The sequence below is a fragment of the Phoxinus phoxinus genome (assembly GCF_949152265.1).
Source record: "Phoxinus phoxinus genome assembly, chromosome: 2".
NCBI classification, from domain to species: domain Eukaryota; kingdom Metazoa; phylum Chordata; class Actinopteri; order Cypriniformes; family Leuciscidae; genus Phoxinus; species Phoxinus phoxinus.
In genome coordinates, this window is record NC_136877.1 from 2,966,906 (window position 1) to 2,985,610 (window position 18,705).

Genomic DNA, 18,705 nt, shown 5'->3' on the forward strand with positions numbered 1-18,705 from the left:
GGAGTGGCAGTCATTTTTTCTCCTATTGTTAAAGTTAAAATCTTGTCAAAAAATGAAGTTGATCCAGGAAGATTGCTGATTGTGAGAGCAGAAATTAACAATCTTATTTTTCTTTTTGTGAATATCTATGCTCCAAACATAGGTGTAGAGAGAATACGTTTGTTCACTAAACTAGAAGAATTTTTAAGACAACAAGATGAAGGAGATCTCATTATTTTAGGGGGGGATTTCAATTGTACTTTGGATTTTACACAGGATAGGAATGGTGAAGAACCTCATATACAGAGTGCTTTGTGCTTAAGCAATGTGATTAAAAATCTAAACCTATCTGATGTATGGAGAGAGCATAATTTGCATACACGTCAGTATACATGGGTGAAGATTAGAAATGAGACTGTTTCTGCTGCACGGTTGGATAGACTCTATGCGTCACGTAATTTGAGGAATAGAGTTATAAATTCAAATATTTTTCCCACATCAATGTCTGATCACAAATTCATTACTATCGAGTGTACTTTATTAAAAAGAATGCATAAAAGTCATTATTGGCATTTTAATGCAAAATTATTAGAAGATCATTTTTTTTTGGAAAATTTCAAGTCTTTTTGGGAGTCGTGGAAGAGTGAGAAGAATTATTATGAAGATTGTATTCAATGGTGGGAAATAGGGAAGGTACAAATAAGGAATTTTTGTCAACAATATTTATCACATTCTTCGGTCTGTATAAAAAAATCTTTGGAATGTCTGGAAAAGGAAATTATTGGTATTGAGCAGTGTATGATTGCAAATGACACTGTAAACTTTAAAGATCTGTGGACTGAAAAGACTAACATGTTGAGCTCAATTTTAAATGAAAGAGTGAAGGGAGCTCTTGTAAGGAGTCGTTTTTCAGCAGTAACGGATATGGATGCTCCTACTTCTTTCTTTTTTAATCTAGAGCGAAAAAAAGGACAAGAGAAAGTGATGTATTGTTTAAAAGACTGTAATGGTCGAGACACTTCTAATCAAATGGAGATGCGTAAAATGGCTGTGGATTTCTATTCAAGTCTATACACCTCTGAAAAATCAGATGAACAATGTAGAAATGAATTGCTTCATGACCTTCCGGTTTTAACTCCAGAGCACAAACTTTTTATGGAGACTGAACTTACCTATGAAGAAGTCACGGCCGCTGTTATGGGACTCTCTGTAGGTCGTGCACCTGGAATAGATGGACTAACTGCCGAATTTTATAAGGCTTTTTGGACCGTTCTTGGACATGATTACTTTGAAGTCCTGCAAAAAAGTGTCACTGAAAGAATCCTTCCTAAGAGCTTTCAGCGTGCTGTGCTAACACTACTCCCTAAGAAGGGGGATCTAACACTCTTAAAGAACTGGAGACCTGTGGCTGTGTTGTGTTCGGACTACAAAATCATTTCCAAATGTTTGGCCACCAGATTAAATAATGTTTTGCATGAAGTCATTCATAAAGATCAATCTTACTGCATAAAGGATAGGTCTATTGTAGATAATCTGCATTTAGTGAGAGATGTGTATGACTATGCATTCGATGATAAGATTGAAATGGGGTTGTTATCATTGGACCAAGAGAAGGCGTTCGATCGGGTGGATCACACTTTTCTTTTTGATGCTCTAAAAGCCTTTGGGTTTGGTGACCAGTTTATTTCGATGATACGTTTATTGTACACTGAAGCTACATGTATGATAAAAATGGCTGGTGGCCTAAGTACCGCTGTAAAAGTTCAGAGGGGAATTAGACAGGGCTGTCCTCTTTCGGGCCAACTTTACAGTATAACTATTGAGCCCTTGCTATGTAAATTAAGGAAAGATCTAGCAGGTCTGTATGTCAACTCTCTAAAATCCCAGGAATCTGTCAAATTATCTGCATATGCGGATGACATAACGGTTTTAATCAGAGGAGAAAGAGATGTTGATGTGGTAAAGCATGCTCTAGAGTGTTATGGAAAGGCATCATCTGCCAAAGTTAACTGGTGTAAAAGCGATGCTGTGTGGTGTGGCCAAGTTGAAAATAGTCCAGCACTTCCTGGTGGTTTACAATGGGGAAGGGCAGGTTTCAAATATCTGGGAGTCTTTTTGGGGACATCCGAGTACAGAAAACAAAATTGGGAGGGCCTGTTGGAGAAAGTACGTGCTCGGTTGTCTCATTGGAAATGGTTGCTGCCCCAGCTGTCCTATAGGGGACGGGTGCTGATATGTAATAATCTCATAGCATCTTCCCTTTGGCATCGAATGATGATCCTTGAACCTCCCGAAGACCTCGTGAGACAAATTCAGAGATGTCTGGTGGATTTTTTCTGGTCAGGTCAGCATTGGTTAAAGGCTCCAGTGCTTTTTCTGCCCAGACAGGAAGGAGGACAAGGCCTAGTGGACATCAGATCCCGAGTAAAGACCTTCAGACTTCAAGTGGCTCAGAGACTTCTCTATGGGAAGGATGTGAGCTGGGCTGGGATAGCGTGTACTCTATTGAGGAAAGCAGGGAACATGGGATTAGATTGTCACCTGTTCCTGATGGACATAAACAAGTTGGACCTTGGAGGATTAACAGTGTTTTATAGATCAATTTTAAAAGCATGGACACTTGTCAAGATTTCTCGAGAGTCAAACAATGCCCAAAGTTTGTGGCAGAGAGAAGAACCGCTGCTTTTTAACTCTGCATTGAATCTGGACATTTTCAAAGACATTTCATTGAGGAAAAGTCTATGGGCTGCAAAAATCACAAAAATTGGACACTTAATACCTGAAGGTGAATGGATATCAGCTGAGAGTTTTGCTGGAAAATTGGGAATAAGATCAGTTCGAGTGGCTACACAAATTTTGACTCAGATTGCTGAGTTTTTGCCACAGAATTATAGACTTTCCTTAGAAACTTATAACGGAGAGCTGAATATATGTGATTTCCCAGAACTAAACATTGCAGCTGAGACTGAAAGCTGGGAAGAAACTGAGGGTGGACTATTATCTTTTAAGACACCTCAGTTAGGAGTTTTCAGCAATGCAGGAAAAAAGTCGCTGTACACATTGTGTGTGAAGATATTGCATCTTCAAGCTCTTACAAACGTGAAAGAGTCTAAATGGCAAGAGGTGTTTGGAGTAGGTGTTTCCCCCAAGGGCAGCTGGAGGACCCTGTACAAACCTCCCACTGAAAAACGAACTGGAGATCTTCAGTGGAGGATAGTGCATGGTATAATAGCTACGAACAGACACAGAGCACGTCTTGATCCACAGGTGAGGGAGGGATGCCCCTTCTGTGGGATTTCAGAAACTGTGTTTCATTTATTTTTAGATTGTACTAGATTACAACAGTTGTTTCCAACAATAGATGGGTGGTGTCAGACCCTGGGAGAAGTTTTCTCACCTATGTATTTCATATATGGACCTAGGTATAAAAAGAGTAAAAAGGAGTCCCATGTTTTAATGAATTTTTTACTTGGACAAGTTAAAATGGCTATTTGGGTGTCACGTAAAGAAAAACTGAGTGGTAATGAGTCCTGTGATGTTGAATTAGTCCTAAAGGGCTTAATAAGGTCAAGATTAAAAATTGAGTACACTTATTATAAATTGGTCAATGACCTTGAAACTTTTAAATATAAATGGGGTGTGAACCATTGTATTTGTGATGTTGATTACAATGGAGATTTAGTTTTGTTCTAAATGTTTTTTGTTTGTTTTTTGTTTTGTGTATTATTGTTTGTTTACTATTATTATTATTATTACCTTTTTTATGTTAATGTGATGTCTTGAAATGTGAGATTGTATTGTATTCATTGTATTTATTGGAAGGAAGGAAAAGGAAAAGAGGAAAAAGAGAAGAAAAAAAGGAAAAAAAAAAAAAAAAAAAAAAATTTTTTTAGAATAAAGTGATTGTTAAAGTCTCTCTCTCTCTCTCTCTCTCTCTCTCTCTCTCTCTCTCTCTCTCTCTCTCTCTCTCTCTCTCTCTCTCTCTCTCTCTCTCTCTCTCTCTCTCTGATGTTAATCTGAGATTGTCCTAAACAGGACCAACTGCGACAAGCCATGCACAACTCTGTCGGTTGCCTTGGTTTACTTTACCGTCAGAGAAATATATCTACTTCCTACTTCTGGATCACAAACCCAGTCTGGAGTCGTATGGGTCAAAAAAATTATTTTATGCCAAAAATCATTAGGATATTAAGTAAAGATAATGTTCCATGAAGATATTTAGTAAATTTCCTACCGTAAATATATAAAACATGTATTTTTGTGAGTGAATGCAGCACAATCGTGAACATAAATGCTGGATCACATTAACATGTGATGAAAATGTACGTCGAGTTACAGGTCACGGTCGCAGGGTCTCTGGTCGGACCATAGTTTGGGGGCCCCCTAGTGGCGGCGGGGCCCTAAGCAGCCGCTTAGTTCGCTTATAGGGAGAGCCGGCTCTGCCTGGTGGAACATCTCTTCCACATCTGCCATTATTGCCACAGGCTCTTGGCGAAATCTCATGATAACTCCAGTTAGAGTACTGGTCAGGTCAGGTCTGGTCCTTTGAAGAAGTTGATCATTTAGGGTCGTTCCCTGGAACGAAGCCCCACAGTCAAATACAACACGAATTTTATGCTTTTGCGTTTAGATCGTTAAAATAGGGCCCAATGCCGCTTTGACTGTCGGGTAGAAGTTCGTCTCAGTGCAGGCTTTGCAAAAGTGTGCATCGAGTAAATGATCACCTTTCTGAAAACTAAAATGACAAACGTGACACCTTACGGTCTTGTGGACTTAACGGACCATTGTAAGTGCACAAGACTGCGAGTGCACATGAAGGGACGGGGCCTTCAGCTCCCCATAGATGTACATCAAACATCAAATATGTTTTAATGTTACTCTGTAGCACTATTTCACTTTCAGTGAGGAAGTGTGTGTGTGTGTGTGTGCGTGTGTGCGTGTGTGTGCGTGTGTGTGTGTGTGTGTGTGTGTGTGTGTGTGTGTGTGTGTGTGTGTGTGTGTGTGTGTGTGTGTGTGTGTGTGTGTGTGTGTGTTATAGGGTGGTAATTAAGCAGTCTCCAGCTGAGCGGCTCTGTGCAATTGGTTTTTAAGATTGCAAGCAGAAGATCTTGAGCCTGACTACAGGCTATTATTAAAGCTCAGAAGAGGACAACTTACAACACACACACACACACACACACACACACACACACACACACACACACACACACTCAAGCCTTATATTCTTATTTCTGCCCCCTTCCACAGCTGTTTTTCACTGCTTGAACCCCATATAGGGATGAGGAGATATGGTCTTAAGACTATATTATGATATTTTCTGGTATTTATTGCGATGACGATATAAATATAGTACCGTTCACCACTGGCTAAAACTGATAGCTGCATGCATTCTTGAGAGCCTCAGAAACACAAACATTGATCTAAAGTAAAACGTACCCATCATCAAATAGGCTCCTATAATATACCAATTACATAAAATAATAAAATAAAACAGTACAAATCCAAACACCAGCCCTTGCAGAAATGGAAAAGTTGCAGAAATGGAAAAGTTGCAGATATACGTTTAAATAGTGCAACTGTACTGAAAAACATCACACAATAATAATTAAAATCAATTACAAGTTTGAAATGTAAAAAACGAACAATATTACTGATAAGATAATAATATTACTACGAATTATACTATAATAACAATATAAACCACACTAAGGATTGATGAGCTGCTGGGTTCATGAATATTAATCATGTTTGCACATTAGTTTTTGCTTGTTCATAAAGGCTGAATAATTCCATACGATAAACTCAGATAAACGATAAACTCCGATAAACGATAAACTCCGATAAACGATAAACTCCGCCTCGGCTTCACATCTGCATTCCGCCATAGTTGTTTTCTCCCAAACAAAAATACGTCATTAACTAGGCTTTACCGTTATTATCAGGGGAAGACTAATTCTTATCGTAAGGAGAATTTGTTCCGGTATATCGCAAACGATAGTATATCGCCCATCCCTCGCCCCGTATGGACTGTTCAGTGATTAATAGAGGCGTAGACTAGAGGGATTTTCAAACCTCTCCCGTCCCACTCCCACACAAAAAAATCCCATCCCAATCCCACGGAGAAACTGGGGGGGGAAATCTTGTCCCAATCCCAGAAGAATGTCTCCCACTCCCGGAATCTGTTAGCCTGGCAAGCCAGACTTACATCAAGATGTTGGGTCAATCCGAGGGGCGGGATAAACGGTTGTCTTTCAAATTCCCTCTGCACGCCATAGGATAGCACTAAAACCAACCAGAGCAACGAAGAAGGTGACGTAGTTCGAGCGGCAAAGATCCGGTCCAGCAAAACTCCAAACACATCTTCCTTTTTTAAGAATGACTTCAGTGCCGTTCTTTGCTCTTTTCTCAAAGAAAAACTTAACTCCAGAGTCGCGGGCCAAAGCCGATTCGAAAGACCGCTGTTCGCCAGCAGCCGCCATTCTTTGTTTTCAAGTGGCAAGGAACCGTCGCAACTCCGTCGTCATTATGTTAAGCCCGCCCCGCCTACTCTATACACGATGTGATTGGCCTGACCCAATTTAGGTTTTTCCAGCTCAAAGAGAGAGTTGGTAGACTAGGAATCTGTCAGTTACAGTAAAAAATACAGTAGATCACAGCATGCCCACCTTAGTTTAATTTTTTATATTGAACTGAAAGCCTTCTTAAACAATGCATACACATTAAATTTCATATAGATCATCCATACATACACACACACACAGGCACGCACACGCATGCGTACACATTACGCCGTCTTTCTCAACTCGTAACATTTTTTTGGTTACTTCAGAAGTGACGGTGAGCACAACTGAGGTATCATTTTCCCACGGTAGTTGTTGCAGAGTGGCTTTCATGTCTGACTCCATTTTGATTATGATTTTCGCGGCTACAAAGTGCACGGGGAAGCCGCCGCCGCCTTCTATATTATTGGTGGCTAGCATAAAGATGAAGGGCAATTAGAATTTACCATTCTCAAAGACCCGCCCCCTTTAGTTACTGTTGCTATGTCCGACAAGCAACACCTGTCTCACACCACACCATGTTCTCACACAGTGAAAAACACACCGCGGAGCAGAGAGGACACTGACAACACACTGACAGACACAGACCAGGTTACTTTAGATATGAAACAAAGTCTCAACTTTCAAATTGGATCATTTTTTAAATAAAATTGGACCAATAAATACCGTTTTGTGGCTCTTTAATGTGTCTGACAGATCGCTGTAGAGCCTCAGTTAAAGCTGCTCGTGAACTGATCATCTCTTCCTTCTAGTTCATTTATAGCATCAAATAAACATGAATGAACATCAGAAGGAATGTTGTTTTAACCGCGGAGAGACGTCAGTGCACTCCGCTTCTCAAGCTCAAATCCTCCCATGTTAATCTACTAACTCTCCTGACTGCTTTGTCGGACAAAAATGGCGGATTATGATTGGTCAGATCACCTGTCAATCAAACTCCCTGCGAAGGGTCAATTAAGTTCAAAATTAAAATAGTTTATTTACACAAGTGGTATATTTGTGTATAAAGTTGGGTATCATAGTTTTATTTTGATTCCCGCTCCCGCCCACTCCCGCTAAAAATCTTTTCCTGTCCCATCCCAATCCCATGATTAATATTGATTTTGTTTCCCATGTGTAACTCGCAGGGCTCTGGTTTCTCTTCCAGGGGACACCGCGGTCTACAGAGATGGCGTGTACTGGATCTTGGGCCGCACTTCAGTGGACATCATCAAGAGCGGAGGATACAAGATCAGCGCACTAGACGTGGAGAGACATCTGCTAGCCCACCCAGATATCACAGGTACACACACATTCATGCAAATGCACATGCACATTAGTGACCCTGGATCACAAACCAGTCTGGAGCCGCACGGGTATATCTGTGGCAATAGCAACTATACATCGTATGGGTCAAAATTATCCATTTTTCTTTTATGCCAAAAATCATTAGGATATTAAGTAAAGATAATGTTCCATGAAGATATTTAGTAAATGTCCTACCGTAAATATATAAAACATGTATTTTTGTGAGTGAATGCAGCACAATCGTGAACATAAATGCACAACTTTAAAGGAGATTTTCTCAATGTTTAAATTTTTTTGCATCCTCAGATTCCAGATTTTCAATAGTCATATCTCGACCAAATATTGTCCTATCCTAACACACCACACATCAATAAAACATTTATTTATTCAGCTTTCAGATGATGTATAAATCTCAATTTCAATAAATTGACCCATGTGACTGGTTTTGTGGTCCAGGGTTACATTTATATGTCGCTTTTCTGGGCACTCAAAGCGCTTTACATGGAACGGGGGGGAATACTGTGCCAGAACGCCCACCACACACACACACACACACACACACACACAGCTTACTGGTGGAGAGGAGACAATGATGAAGCCAATCCGTATATGGGGATGATTAGGAGGCCATGATGGACCGGGGTTACACCCCTACTCTTATTCGAAGGACATCCTGGGATTTTTAATGACCACAGAGAGTCAGGACCTCGGTTTAACGTCTCATCCGAACGATACGACAGAGGAATAAACATGCACCTTGTTTTCCTCAGATGTGGCTGTGATTGGTGCTCCAGACGCGGTGTGGGGTCAGAAGGTCACCGCAGTTGTGCAGCTGAGGAACGGGAAGACCATGACTCTGTCGATGCTGAAGGCCTGGGCCAGGTAACTCACTGAGCCAGAGTTTTGGCTTTCAGCATTAGAGATGTTAACGATTGCCGTATTTTCCGGACTATAAGTCGCACGTTTTTTTCATAGTTTGACTAGTCCTGCGACTTATAGTCAGGTGCGACTTATATATCAAAGTTAATTCATACTGACTGAGATGAACCAAGAGAAAACATTACCGTCTACAGCCGCGAGAGGGCGCTCTAGTTAGCGGAGTTGTTCAGAAGCGACACCGAGGAAGAACTCAATGGATTCAGTGTTGAGGAATGAGATCGGGAGCTTGGTGAACTTGCTTACCGGTAACTTGCTGGACTCGCTGGCTAATGTTAATCTATTCAGCCTCAGGTATATGTTCTTTATGCTGTTGTGCAGCTGAATAACTGTTAATGTGTGACGCTAACACACCGGACACTATTCAGCTGTTGTTCTGTGTGCTGTTGTGCAGCTGAATAACCTTTCCAGATTAAATGTCTGTTCTTGGTCTTGGATTTTGTGAAATAAATTTCTAAATAAATGCGACTTATAGTCCAGTGCGACTTATATATGCTTTTTTCCTCTTTGTGCCGCATTTTTTGACTGATGCGACTTATAGTCCGGAAAATACGGTAATAGACGATCGATTCCTATCTATATCTGATTTATCTCATAAAGGATCCATTTGGTTAAGAATTAACGCTGTAGTAAAGCGTGCGGTGGGAATTTGTGAAAATTGACGTCCCTAATAAGCATACAGTATGATCATTATTGCAGTTTATTCTGGCCAAAAACTGCCTATGGAGCGAATTGTATGCACTAGATTTTGTATTTGTTCAAAGGTTACATGCAATTTTTGTAGGATGGTTTGTATTTATTTGTGAAATATTATCTAGGCTCATTTATTTATTAAACACAATATTGGTTACTCCACTGCGTTTTCGCTCAAATTGACCTTTGTATTTGAACATTGCTCTCTGTTTGTTTGCGAGTCGAGTTTTCCTTTGCAAAGCAGATCGAGTTTGTTTGCAAAATGCTGGATTTGTTTGTTTAATTAAGGCACATATTTCGCTCCATACTGCCCATAACGGGCTGTTCAGACAGAACACATTCTTGCATTTAAAAACGTAAGAAAGAGTTAAAAAAAAGCAGAACTGAATGTAGTCTCTAGTCACACTTTTATTAGATGTGGCAATAAAAGTTATAAAATAGTGCTGGCCAACGATTAATCGCATCCAAAATAATATGTGTGAACTGTGTATAATTATGTTGTAAATATTAATACACACACATGCATGTAAGCCATAATCATCAAAATTATAACAAATAAAGGCTTGAAATATCTCACTGTGCATGTAATGAGTCTATATAATATATTAGTTTCACCTTTTAAGTTGAATTACTGAAATAAATGAACTTTTGCACCATATTCTAATTTTTCCAGTTTTATCTGTACAGTCAGGACACTCAAACAAACTCGCTGAATCTCTTACAGCTCCCCTAGAGGTCAGAATGTGAATGACAAGACAAGAATTTCCTAGTGTCAATCAGGCACACTTGAACTTACTCACAAAAAAAGAAAAAATAGGCAGGTGATGAAATGTTGCTGAAATGCACGGCAGCCTCATTGCGAGCAGTTTATTGTGGAGCACAGCGATGTGTTTGGAAGTGTTGCGTCAGTGTGTGTGTGTGTGTGTGTGTGTGTGTGTGTGTGTGTGTGTGTGTGTGTGTGTGTGTGTGTGTGTGTGTGTGTGTGTGTGTGTGTGTGTGTGTGTGTGTGTGTGTGTGTGTGTGTGTGTGTGTGTGTGTGTCGTGTTGAGTCAGACGTCGAGTTGGACTCCCTCAGGACATGCGTTAGACTCTAGAGGATTTTTAAAGCCTCTGTATAAATAACAATACACACACGTAGCCACACACACTCATGGATGAGATGCATGCTGCAAGAACAGATGTGTGTTTGGTGGGAGAAGGCTGAGAAAGAAAACCGGTGATGTTGAGAAGAAAGAAACAGCGTATGTCTTAGCATTAGCAATGCCTGTTTATTTTATTCTCTCTCTCTCTCTCTCTCTCTCTCTCTCTCTCTCTCTCTCTCTCTCTCTCTCTCTCTCTCTCTCTCTCTCTCTCTCGTGTCTGTCAAAAATGACCTATTCTTTTTTTGTCAATGAAATTAATGTACTATATTTTAGTTTGATAATGTTTTTTATTTAATATTTTGTAGTTTTAAGGGATTTTTTAATACTAAATTAAATTTACACTGTATGTATAATCTGTTTATTCACTTTTTAAGTCCTCAAAATTAAATTTCCAACTTAAACTCGTAAATCTTGAGTGCTTTAGAGCAACAGACTCAAGTTTGATCTCTTTTTAAAGACGACACTTGGCAGATTATTGCTGACGGGAAAAAATATTTAAAAAGTGCACTTAAAAAAAGGAACAGAATTGTACGTTTATTGTTATGAAAAATGCACAAAAATACTATTTTCAATTTTTATATGAAAGATATATTTTATAAGTTTTCTAAAAAAGTTGAGCTTGATATCTCAGTAAATGAGCTCTCAGTGAGAGTGTGTTCGGCTGCAGTACCGAACGCTTCCACTAGAGGAAACTCGTCTCCATTCATTTCCAATGCGCTCATGTTTGACCGCGAGGAGTACAAGTGACTATTTTATACAGAACCATTTAACCTGTTCAGATCATGTCCATTATTTTGTGTGTTCACACAGCAAGTGCCAAAACCTTTACCAAGTTTCGTACCAATCCAATGAAGCAAAAAAACAAAACAAAAAAAAGTCCAAATTTTCCGCCGAGCTCCAGAGAAATGTCACTTTTGTTGCAGAAATGTCGCATTTTCTCCTGTCAGAAGACACATGTCCCTTTACATGAAGTAGCTCAGGGCTTTTTCTGTCTCTATGTGTGTGTGTGAGCTCCATATGGTGTGTGTGTGTGTGGGTGTTGCTGGTGTGTTTTTTGACCTGTCTTCATCCCTCCAGCAAAGCCCAGTAAAGAGCAACATGCGCAGGGACAGAGAGATGCTCACTCCTCCAGCTGTCATCTTGTGTAATCCTCACTGTATATGTGTCATCAGCCGTAGAGACCCAGCGCATGATGAGCTGACACACACACACACACACACACACGCGCAGAGAGCGAGGTCACAGTGAAGAACTGGATATTCAGGAGAGAGAGAGAGAGAGGAGACATTAACCGAGAGACTGGAAGGGACTTGTATTGAAGAAAACTCAATGTTTCCGAACACTCACAGAAGCGCACGATGATGAAGACGCTTCGGGCCTGTTGACAACCTCGAGAACGCACAACATTTAATTAGCTCAGCGCTCCACTCTGCCTTTTAGTGTGTGTCTTTATTTCACGCTGATTTCATTGTTTGTGGAATTAATCGAATTGCACGTGTCTCGCAGCGTTTCATACGAGAGACGTTCAGATATGCAGACGGGTTTCTGTGTCGGTTTCTGTAGTTGTGTGTGTAATGACTGTGCAGATGTGAAACTTCACAAGTGAAGAAGAGTGTTTGCCCGAAGACATTTCCACCACATGTTCCGTACTAAACAACCAGGATTAAATTATGACACATCTTTATTTCCTTCCACTGCCAGAGTTGAGTTTTGTAAAGCTAAAACATTATTTTTTTCATGACTTTGCCATCTGCCAGAAAATGTACAGAACATACGTTTTTATTCTTCGTAAGGAAAAATCGTCAGTCTTGAAACTTCTAACCTTTAAATGCAGGAATATTTCACATGTCATTATTACATAATCGGGTCTTTATCGACCCGGATCTATATCTATCACGGACAGCGATGGGAATAACGACGTTATAAATAAACAGCGTAATTTTTTTCAGTTACGAGTAATCAAACTAATTACTGTTACAACGCAGTTCCCGTTACTGACAATAAAATGCACTATAATTGAGTTCTGTGTGTGTGTGGCGTGTGTGTGTCTGTGTGTGTGTGTGTGTGTGTGTGTGCGTGCGTGCGTGCGTGCGTGCGTGCGTGCGTGTGTGTGTGTGTGTGTGTGTGTGTGTGTGTGTGTGTTTCGAGGCATGAATTTGCCATCTGCCACAAAATTTACAGAAGTTTTATTTTTCTTCGTAAGGAAAAATCGTCAGTCTTGAAACGTCTAACCTTTAAATGCAGGAATATTTCACATGTCATTATTACATAATCGGGTCTTTATCGACCCGGATCTATCACGGACAGTAATGGAATAACGACGTTATAAATAAACAGCGTAATTTTTTTTCAGTTACGAGTAATCAAACTAATTACTGTTACAACGCAGTTCCCGTTACTGACAATAAAATGCGCCGTTACAATAATTGAGTTCAGTGTGTGTGTGTGTGTGTGTGTGTGTGTGTGTGCGTTTCGAGGCATGAATTTGCCATCTGCCACAAAATTTACAGAACATACGTTTTTTTTCTTCGTAAGGAAAAATCGTCAGTCTTGAAACTTCTAACCTTTAAATGCAGGAATATTTCAGATGTCATTATTACATAATCGGGTCTTTATCGACCCGGATATATATCTATCACCGATGGCTCTCAGTAGTATACAACTCTTTTATAACAGTAATAACTATTACAAAAGAATAAAATAAAGCATATTTCACTGCCTTTCATAACTTGGAAGGGTTAAATTTAAGCAGATGTTTTTTCCATCATCATCATCATCACTGTCCCCGTCAGAGATCGTTTCCCAGAACATTCATATCTATCATTTTTAATGTCTTTAAAATCTATATTTTGTTCTGCTGCCTCTGTCAGTGACTCTAATGTTTGCTTGCGTACAGAACTTGCTCTGCAGTAAATCCCTGAGTTGTGCTGGTGATGTTCTTGTTTTCTGCCTGCTGTAATTATGAGTGCAATCACGTCATTAATGTGTATCAGACAGCGCCACCTTGAGGATTACAGGTGAACTGCACTCATTGAGTCATCAGAGATTCAGAGCAGGAAAAACTACTTATATTACAAACATTGGGTCACTAGTGACCGATACACTATTTATCCAGAATACAGAATACAATTTGGATACTTGTTATAAAATTACAATTTTGATTCCTCTTATCGATTCTTTTGTGAGCATTTCAATATGACTTTAAACCATTCATGAGACAACTCACTGTTTTCAGAGCTACACACACACACACACACTCTCTCACACACACATGCACACACACTCTCTCTCACACACACATAGACTCTCACACACACACATGCACACACACTCTCTCTCACACACACATAGACTCTCACACACACACGCACACACTCTCTCTCACACGCATAGACTCACTCACACACGCACACACTCTCTTTCACACACACACGCACACACTCTTTCACACACAGACTCTCTCACACACACACTCACACACTCTCTTTCACACACAGACTCACACACACACACTCTCTCTCACACACATAGACTCTCACACACACTCTCTCTCACACACACAGACTCTCTCACACACACACACTCACACGCATAGACTCTCAGACACAGACACACTCTCTCTCTCTCACACACACACTCTCTCACACGCATACTCTCACACACACACACTCTCTCACACGCATACTCTCACACACACACACTCTCTCACACGCATACTCTCACACACACACGCACACTCTCTCTCACACACATACTCTCACACACACGCTCACACACACTCTCTCTCACACACATTGACTTTCACACTCTCTCTCACACACACACACACACACACACTCTCTCTCACACGCATAGACTCTCACACACAGAGACACACACACACACTCTCTCTCACACGCATAGACTCTCACACACAGAGACACACACACACTCTCTCTCTCATACACAGAGACACACACACACTCTCTCTCACACGCATAGTCTCTCACACACACACTCTCTCACACACATAGACTCTCACACACAGAGACACACACACACTCTCTCTCTCATACACAGAGACACACACACACTCTCTCTCACACGCATAGACTCTCACACACACACTCTCTCTCACACACATAGACTCTCACACACACACTCTCTCTCACACGCATAGACTCTCACACACACACTCTCTCTCACACACATAGACTCTCACACACACACTCTCTCTCACACGCATAGACTCTCACACACAGAGACACATACACACACACTCTCTCTCACACGCATAGACTCTCACACACAGAGACACACACACTCTCTCTCTCATACACAGACACACACACACTCTCTCTCATACACAGACACACACACACTCTCTCTCACACGCATAGACTCTCACACACACACTCTCTCTCACACACATAGACTCTCACACACACACTCTCTCTCACACACGTAGACTCTCTCTCACACACGCACACACTCTCTCTCACACGCTTAGACTCTCACACACAGAGACACACACACACTCTCTCACACGCATAGTCTCACACACGCACACACTCTCTCTCACACGCTTAGACTCTCACACACAGAGACACACACACACTCTCTCTCTCATACACAGAGACACACACACACTCTCTCTCACACGCATAGACTCTCACACACACACTCTCTCTCATACACATAGACTCTCTCACACACACAGACTCTCTCACACACATAGACTCTCTCACACACACAGACTCTCTCACACACACATAGACTCTCACACACACACTCTCTCTCACACGCATAGACTCTCACACACACACTCTCTCTCACACACATAGACTCTCTCTCACACACGCACACACTCTTTCACACGCATAGATTCTCACAAACATAGACTCTCTCTCTCACACACACACACACACACACTTGTGTATCAGTATATTGGATCCGTGCAGCTCTTAAAGTGACAGCACAGTCTCTTTAACACTAATCAAACAACACAAGACGAAGAGAAAATTCACTCGTTCTTCACTGAATAACGTTTGTAACTATATTTGTAATGCATATTTTATTTATATCAAATAAAAGGACTGTAGAAATGCATGATTTCTTTCTTCTCTCCTGTCAGAGAGCACATGGCTTCATACACCATTCCCTCAGGGCTGATCGTGGTGGAGAGCATGCCCAGGAACCCGATGGGGAAGGTGAACAAGAAGGAGCTTCTCTCCCGGTTTTTCCCGAAGCGTGTCTGATCCGAGATCAGTCTTCAGAGAGATGAGCGTCTCGACCACACACTGGGAAACTGTTCCTGGATCAGATCTTGAATGTGAAATCTCCTCACTGGACAGGAGAGGGCGGCGCGAGTCATTCGATTATTACCCATGATGCAAAGCACTGTATTGTTTTTAATATGCCTGATATTGTGGCGCTGTATTCAGCAGGTAATAGAATTGAATTAAAAAAATATGTGTTTTAAATTAAGACCATGGTAGTGAACTGACTTGACTATTGTCTGTCGATTTAAAATGAAGAAATCAAATATTTTTGTAATGAAATTCTGAAATAAACTAATTTATCTGGATCAGTGATGTTCTTGTGTGCGTGCGTGTGTGTGTGTGTGTGTGTGTGTGTGTGTGTGTGTGTGTGTGTGTGTGTGTGTGTGTGTGTGTGTGTGTGTGTGTGTGTGTGTGAGTGTGTGAGCGTGCAGCTGTGTGTACACAGGTGTGTGTTCAGGTCTGAAGGCGGTGTGGTCTTGTGTAAGTGTGTGTGATTACGGCACAGATGTTTCCTCGCTTCTCTTCTCTCGCTTTCACTGATAGTAAATCTACAGATAAGCCTTTGTATTGGTTTGTGAGAGAACAAGTGTCGTGGTTTCTTGACGAATCGCTGTTAGGAGTCTCTAACTGAGAATCTCAGACCTCAGGTCAGTCTTTCATGCAGGAGTGAATCCAGTGGCATATACAGGTGCAACTCGAAAAGTGTGAATATGGTGCAAAAGTTAATTTATTTCAGTAATTCAACTTAAAAGGTGAAACTAATATATTATATAGACTCATTACATGCAAAGTGCGATATTTAAAGCCTTTATTTGTTATAATTTTGATGATTATGGCTTACAGATTATGAAAACCCCCAATTCAAAATTAGAATATTGTGAAAAGGTTTTCATAATCTGTAAGCCATAATCATCAAAATTATAACAAATAAAGGCTTGAAATATCTCACTTTGCATGTAATGAGTCTATATAATATATTAGTTTCACCTTTTAAGTTGAATTACTGAAATAAATGAACTTTTGCACCATATTCACACTTTTCGAGTTGCACCTGTACAGTCAGGACACTCAAAGCTTTTAAAGGTCACAAGACATCCATTTATTCCTTTATCTTTTGACATAAGAGTCCCATTAAAACATCCTGCAAGTTCCAGAGCTTAAAACATCCTCCTGATTATAAACAAAGCATTTATAATCCCTTAAAGTGCCTTCAGACAGAGGCTCTGAATGAAGCCAGTTATATATTTATTTATTAGTGCCAAAAAAATTTATTATCATGAGTGAACCTCAAGGAACATTAAAATAATAAAAATGTCATGACCCCTTTAAAGCATCAAAGAGATTTTGAAATAAAGCATTTTTCAGGGAATTTGACTGATTCATGGTTTTCTCTGAAGGTCTGAGAAACAAATATTTTACAAAAATAAAAAATACGTGGACGTCCATTAGAAAAGTGCAACTTATTTATCTGTTCTGATCTGGTCACGTACAGCAGTGGAAAACAATGCTGAAGGAAATCAATAAATCCAACTAAGCATAACACAAGTTTAGGAGAGGAAAATAAACAGGGATTTTCAGGTTTTTATGTCAAAGCTGTGCGTTCAAATTCTACTGTAATTTCATATTCAGGAGTTTCATATTCCTATTCAGATTCTGGTACAAACGGGTTCAGTGAGATCCTCAGAAACATAAATCAACATTATATAAATGTGTTCAAACCACAAGTGACATGAAACCTTCGAAATTCAGACGACATTCCCTTGTGAAGAAATATTACAGAAATAATATAATTATCTTTAATTAAGTATGTGCATTTCATGTTTTCAGACACTTTTTGTTTTTATGAAAATGCATTATAATTTATATTAAATCCAATTAGTTGAAATTTAGAGTGCTTTTTCACCAACTTAAGTATATCTTTATATGCAATTTCATAATTACTATTGTCTTTGAGATATGTTTAAAGTGCACTGCCGAATACTTTACTGTAATCATGTTTTCAGTTTTGTAATTGCACATTTGTAATGATGAAGTTACAATTTACTACATTTTAAATATTTGTATATATATATTTAATATTTTAACTCTGCAAGTGCAGCTTTTTAAAATGTGCTTTTAAAATTTTAGGTGCATATTGAATAAAAAATTATCGTGATTTTAACGGTAAAAATGCTACGGTGAAAAACTGTTAATTGGTTAACAGAAAGTTTCCGTACTATATACTGTGATAGATCTAACCGTACATTTTACAGTAAAATACTGTTGAATTTAAAGTTTTTGGACGAGAAAAGGAACAAATAATTATAATTTACAGTGAAAAAAACGTAAATTGACATTCCCACAATTCCCAGGGTGACACTTCACATTGCATGTTTTTTTCTTCATCGTTTTTATAGTTTTTTTTTTTATCAGTTATGCACATTAGGGTTTTATGTTACATTTAAAGATGTTAAATTAATGTTTATTGCATTTTTAAAATGTCATGTGTGTTAGCATGATGGTGTTTAGTGCTTGACACTGTGCAACTTCTAATACATATTAGTAGCCTAATAATACGTTTCTCAGCTTGTGGAAAAGCTACTTGTGATGAGCTTTAATTCATCATGTGACTCTAATAAACCACTGTGATTGGTTGTTAGTGTATTACAATGGTAGAAAAAGGAAATTAGTACCTCAGTATGTCGGTAAACATTATATCAGATAATGAAATACGTTTTTTACTGTAAATTTAAGTTAAGTCTGTAAAACCTAAAATGTTTTTTTTTTTTTTACAGTGTAAGCACGCCACTTTTTCACAGTGGATTCTTAAATACTTGTGCATATTGTTAATATTTATAATTTTCAATC

The 18,705-nt window shown here is 39.5% G+C and overlaps 1 protein-coding gene across 2 annotated transcripts in view; it reads left to right on the forward strand.

Moving 5' to 3' along the window:
• acsf3 (acyl-CoA synthetase family member 3) overlaps nt 1–16,168 on the forward strand; it is a 77,361-nt gene extending 61,193 nt beyond the window's left edge. The window contains exons 8-10 of one of the 2 annotated variants that reach the window (XM_079598206.1): nt 7,687–7,821; nt 8,597–8,708; nt 15,711–16,162. In XM_079598206.1, coding sequence (XP_079454332.1) covers nt 7,687–7,821; nt 8,597–8,708; nt 15,711–15,834 — 371 coding nt within the window. In that variant the 3' untranslated portion in view covers nt 15,835–16,162. Of the gene's footprint in view, nt 1–7,686; nt 7,822–8,596; nt 8,709–15,710 lie in introns of both variants that reach the window. The other variant, XM_079598207.1, reaches the window with a different exon arrangement.
• The last annotated feature ends 2,537 nt before the right edge of the window (nt 16,169–18,705 follow it).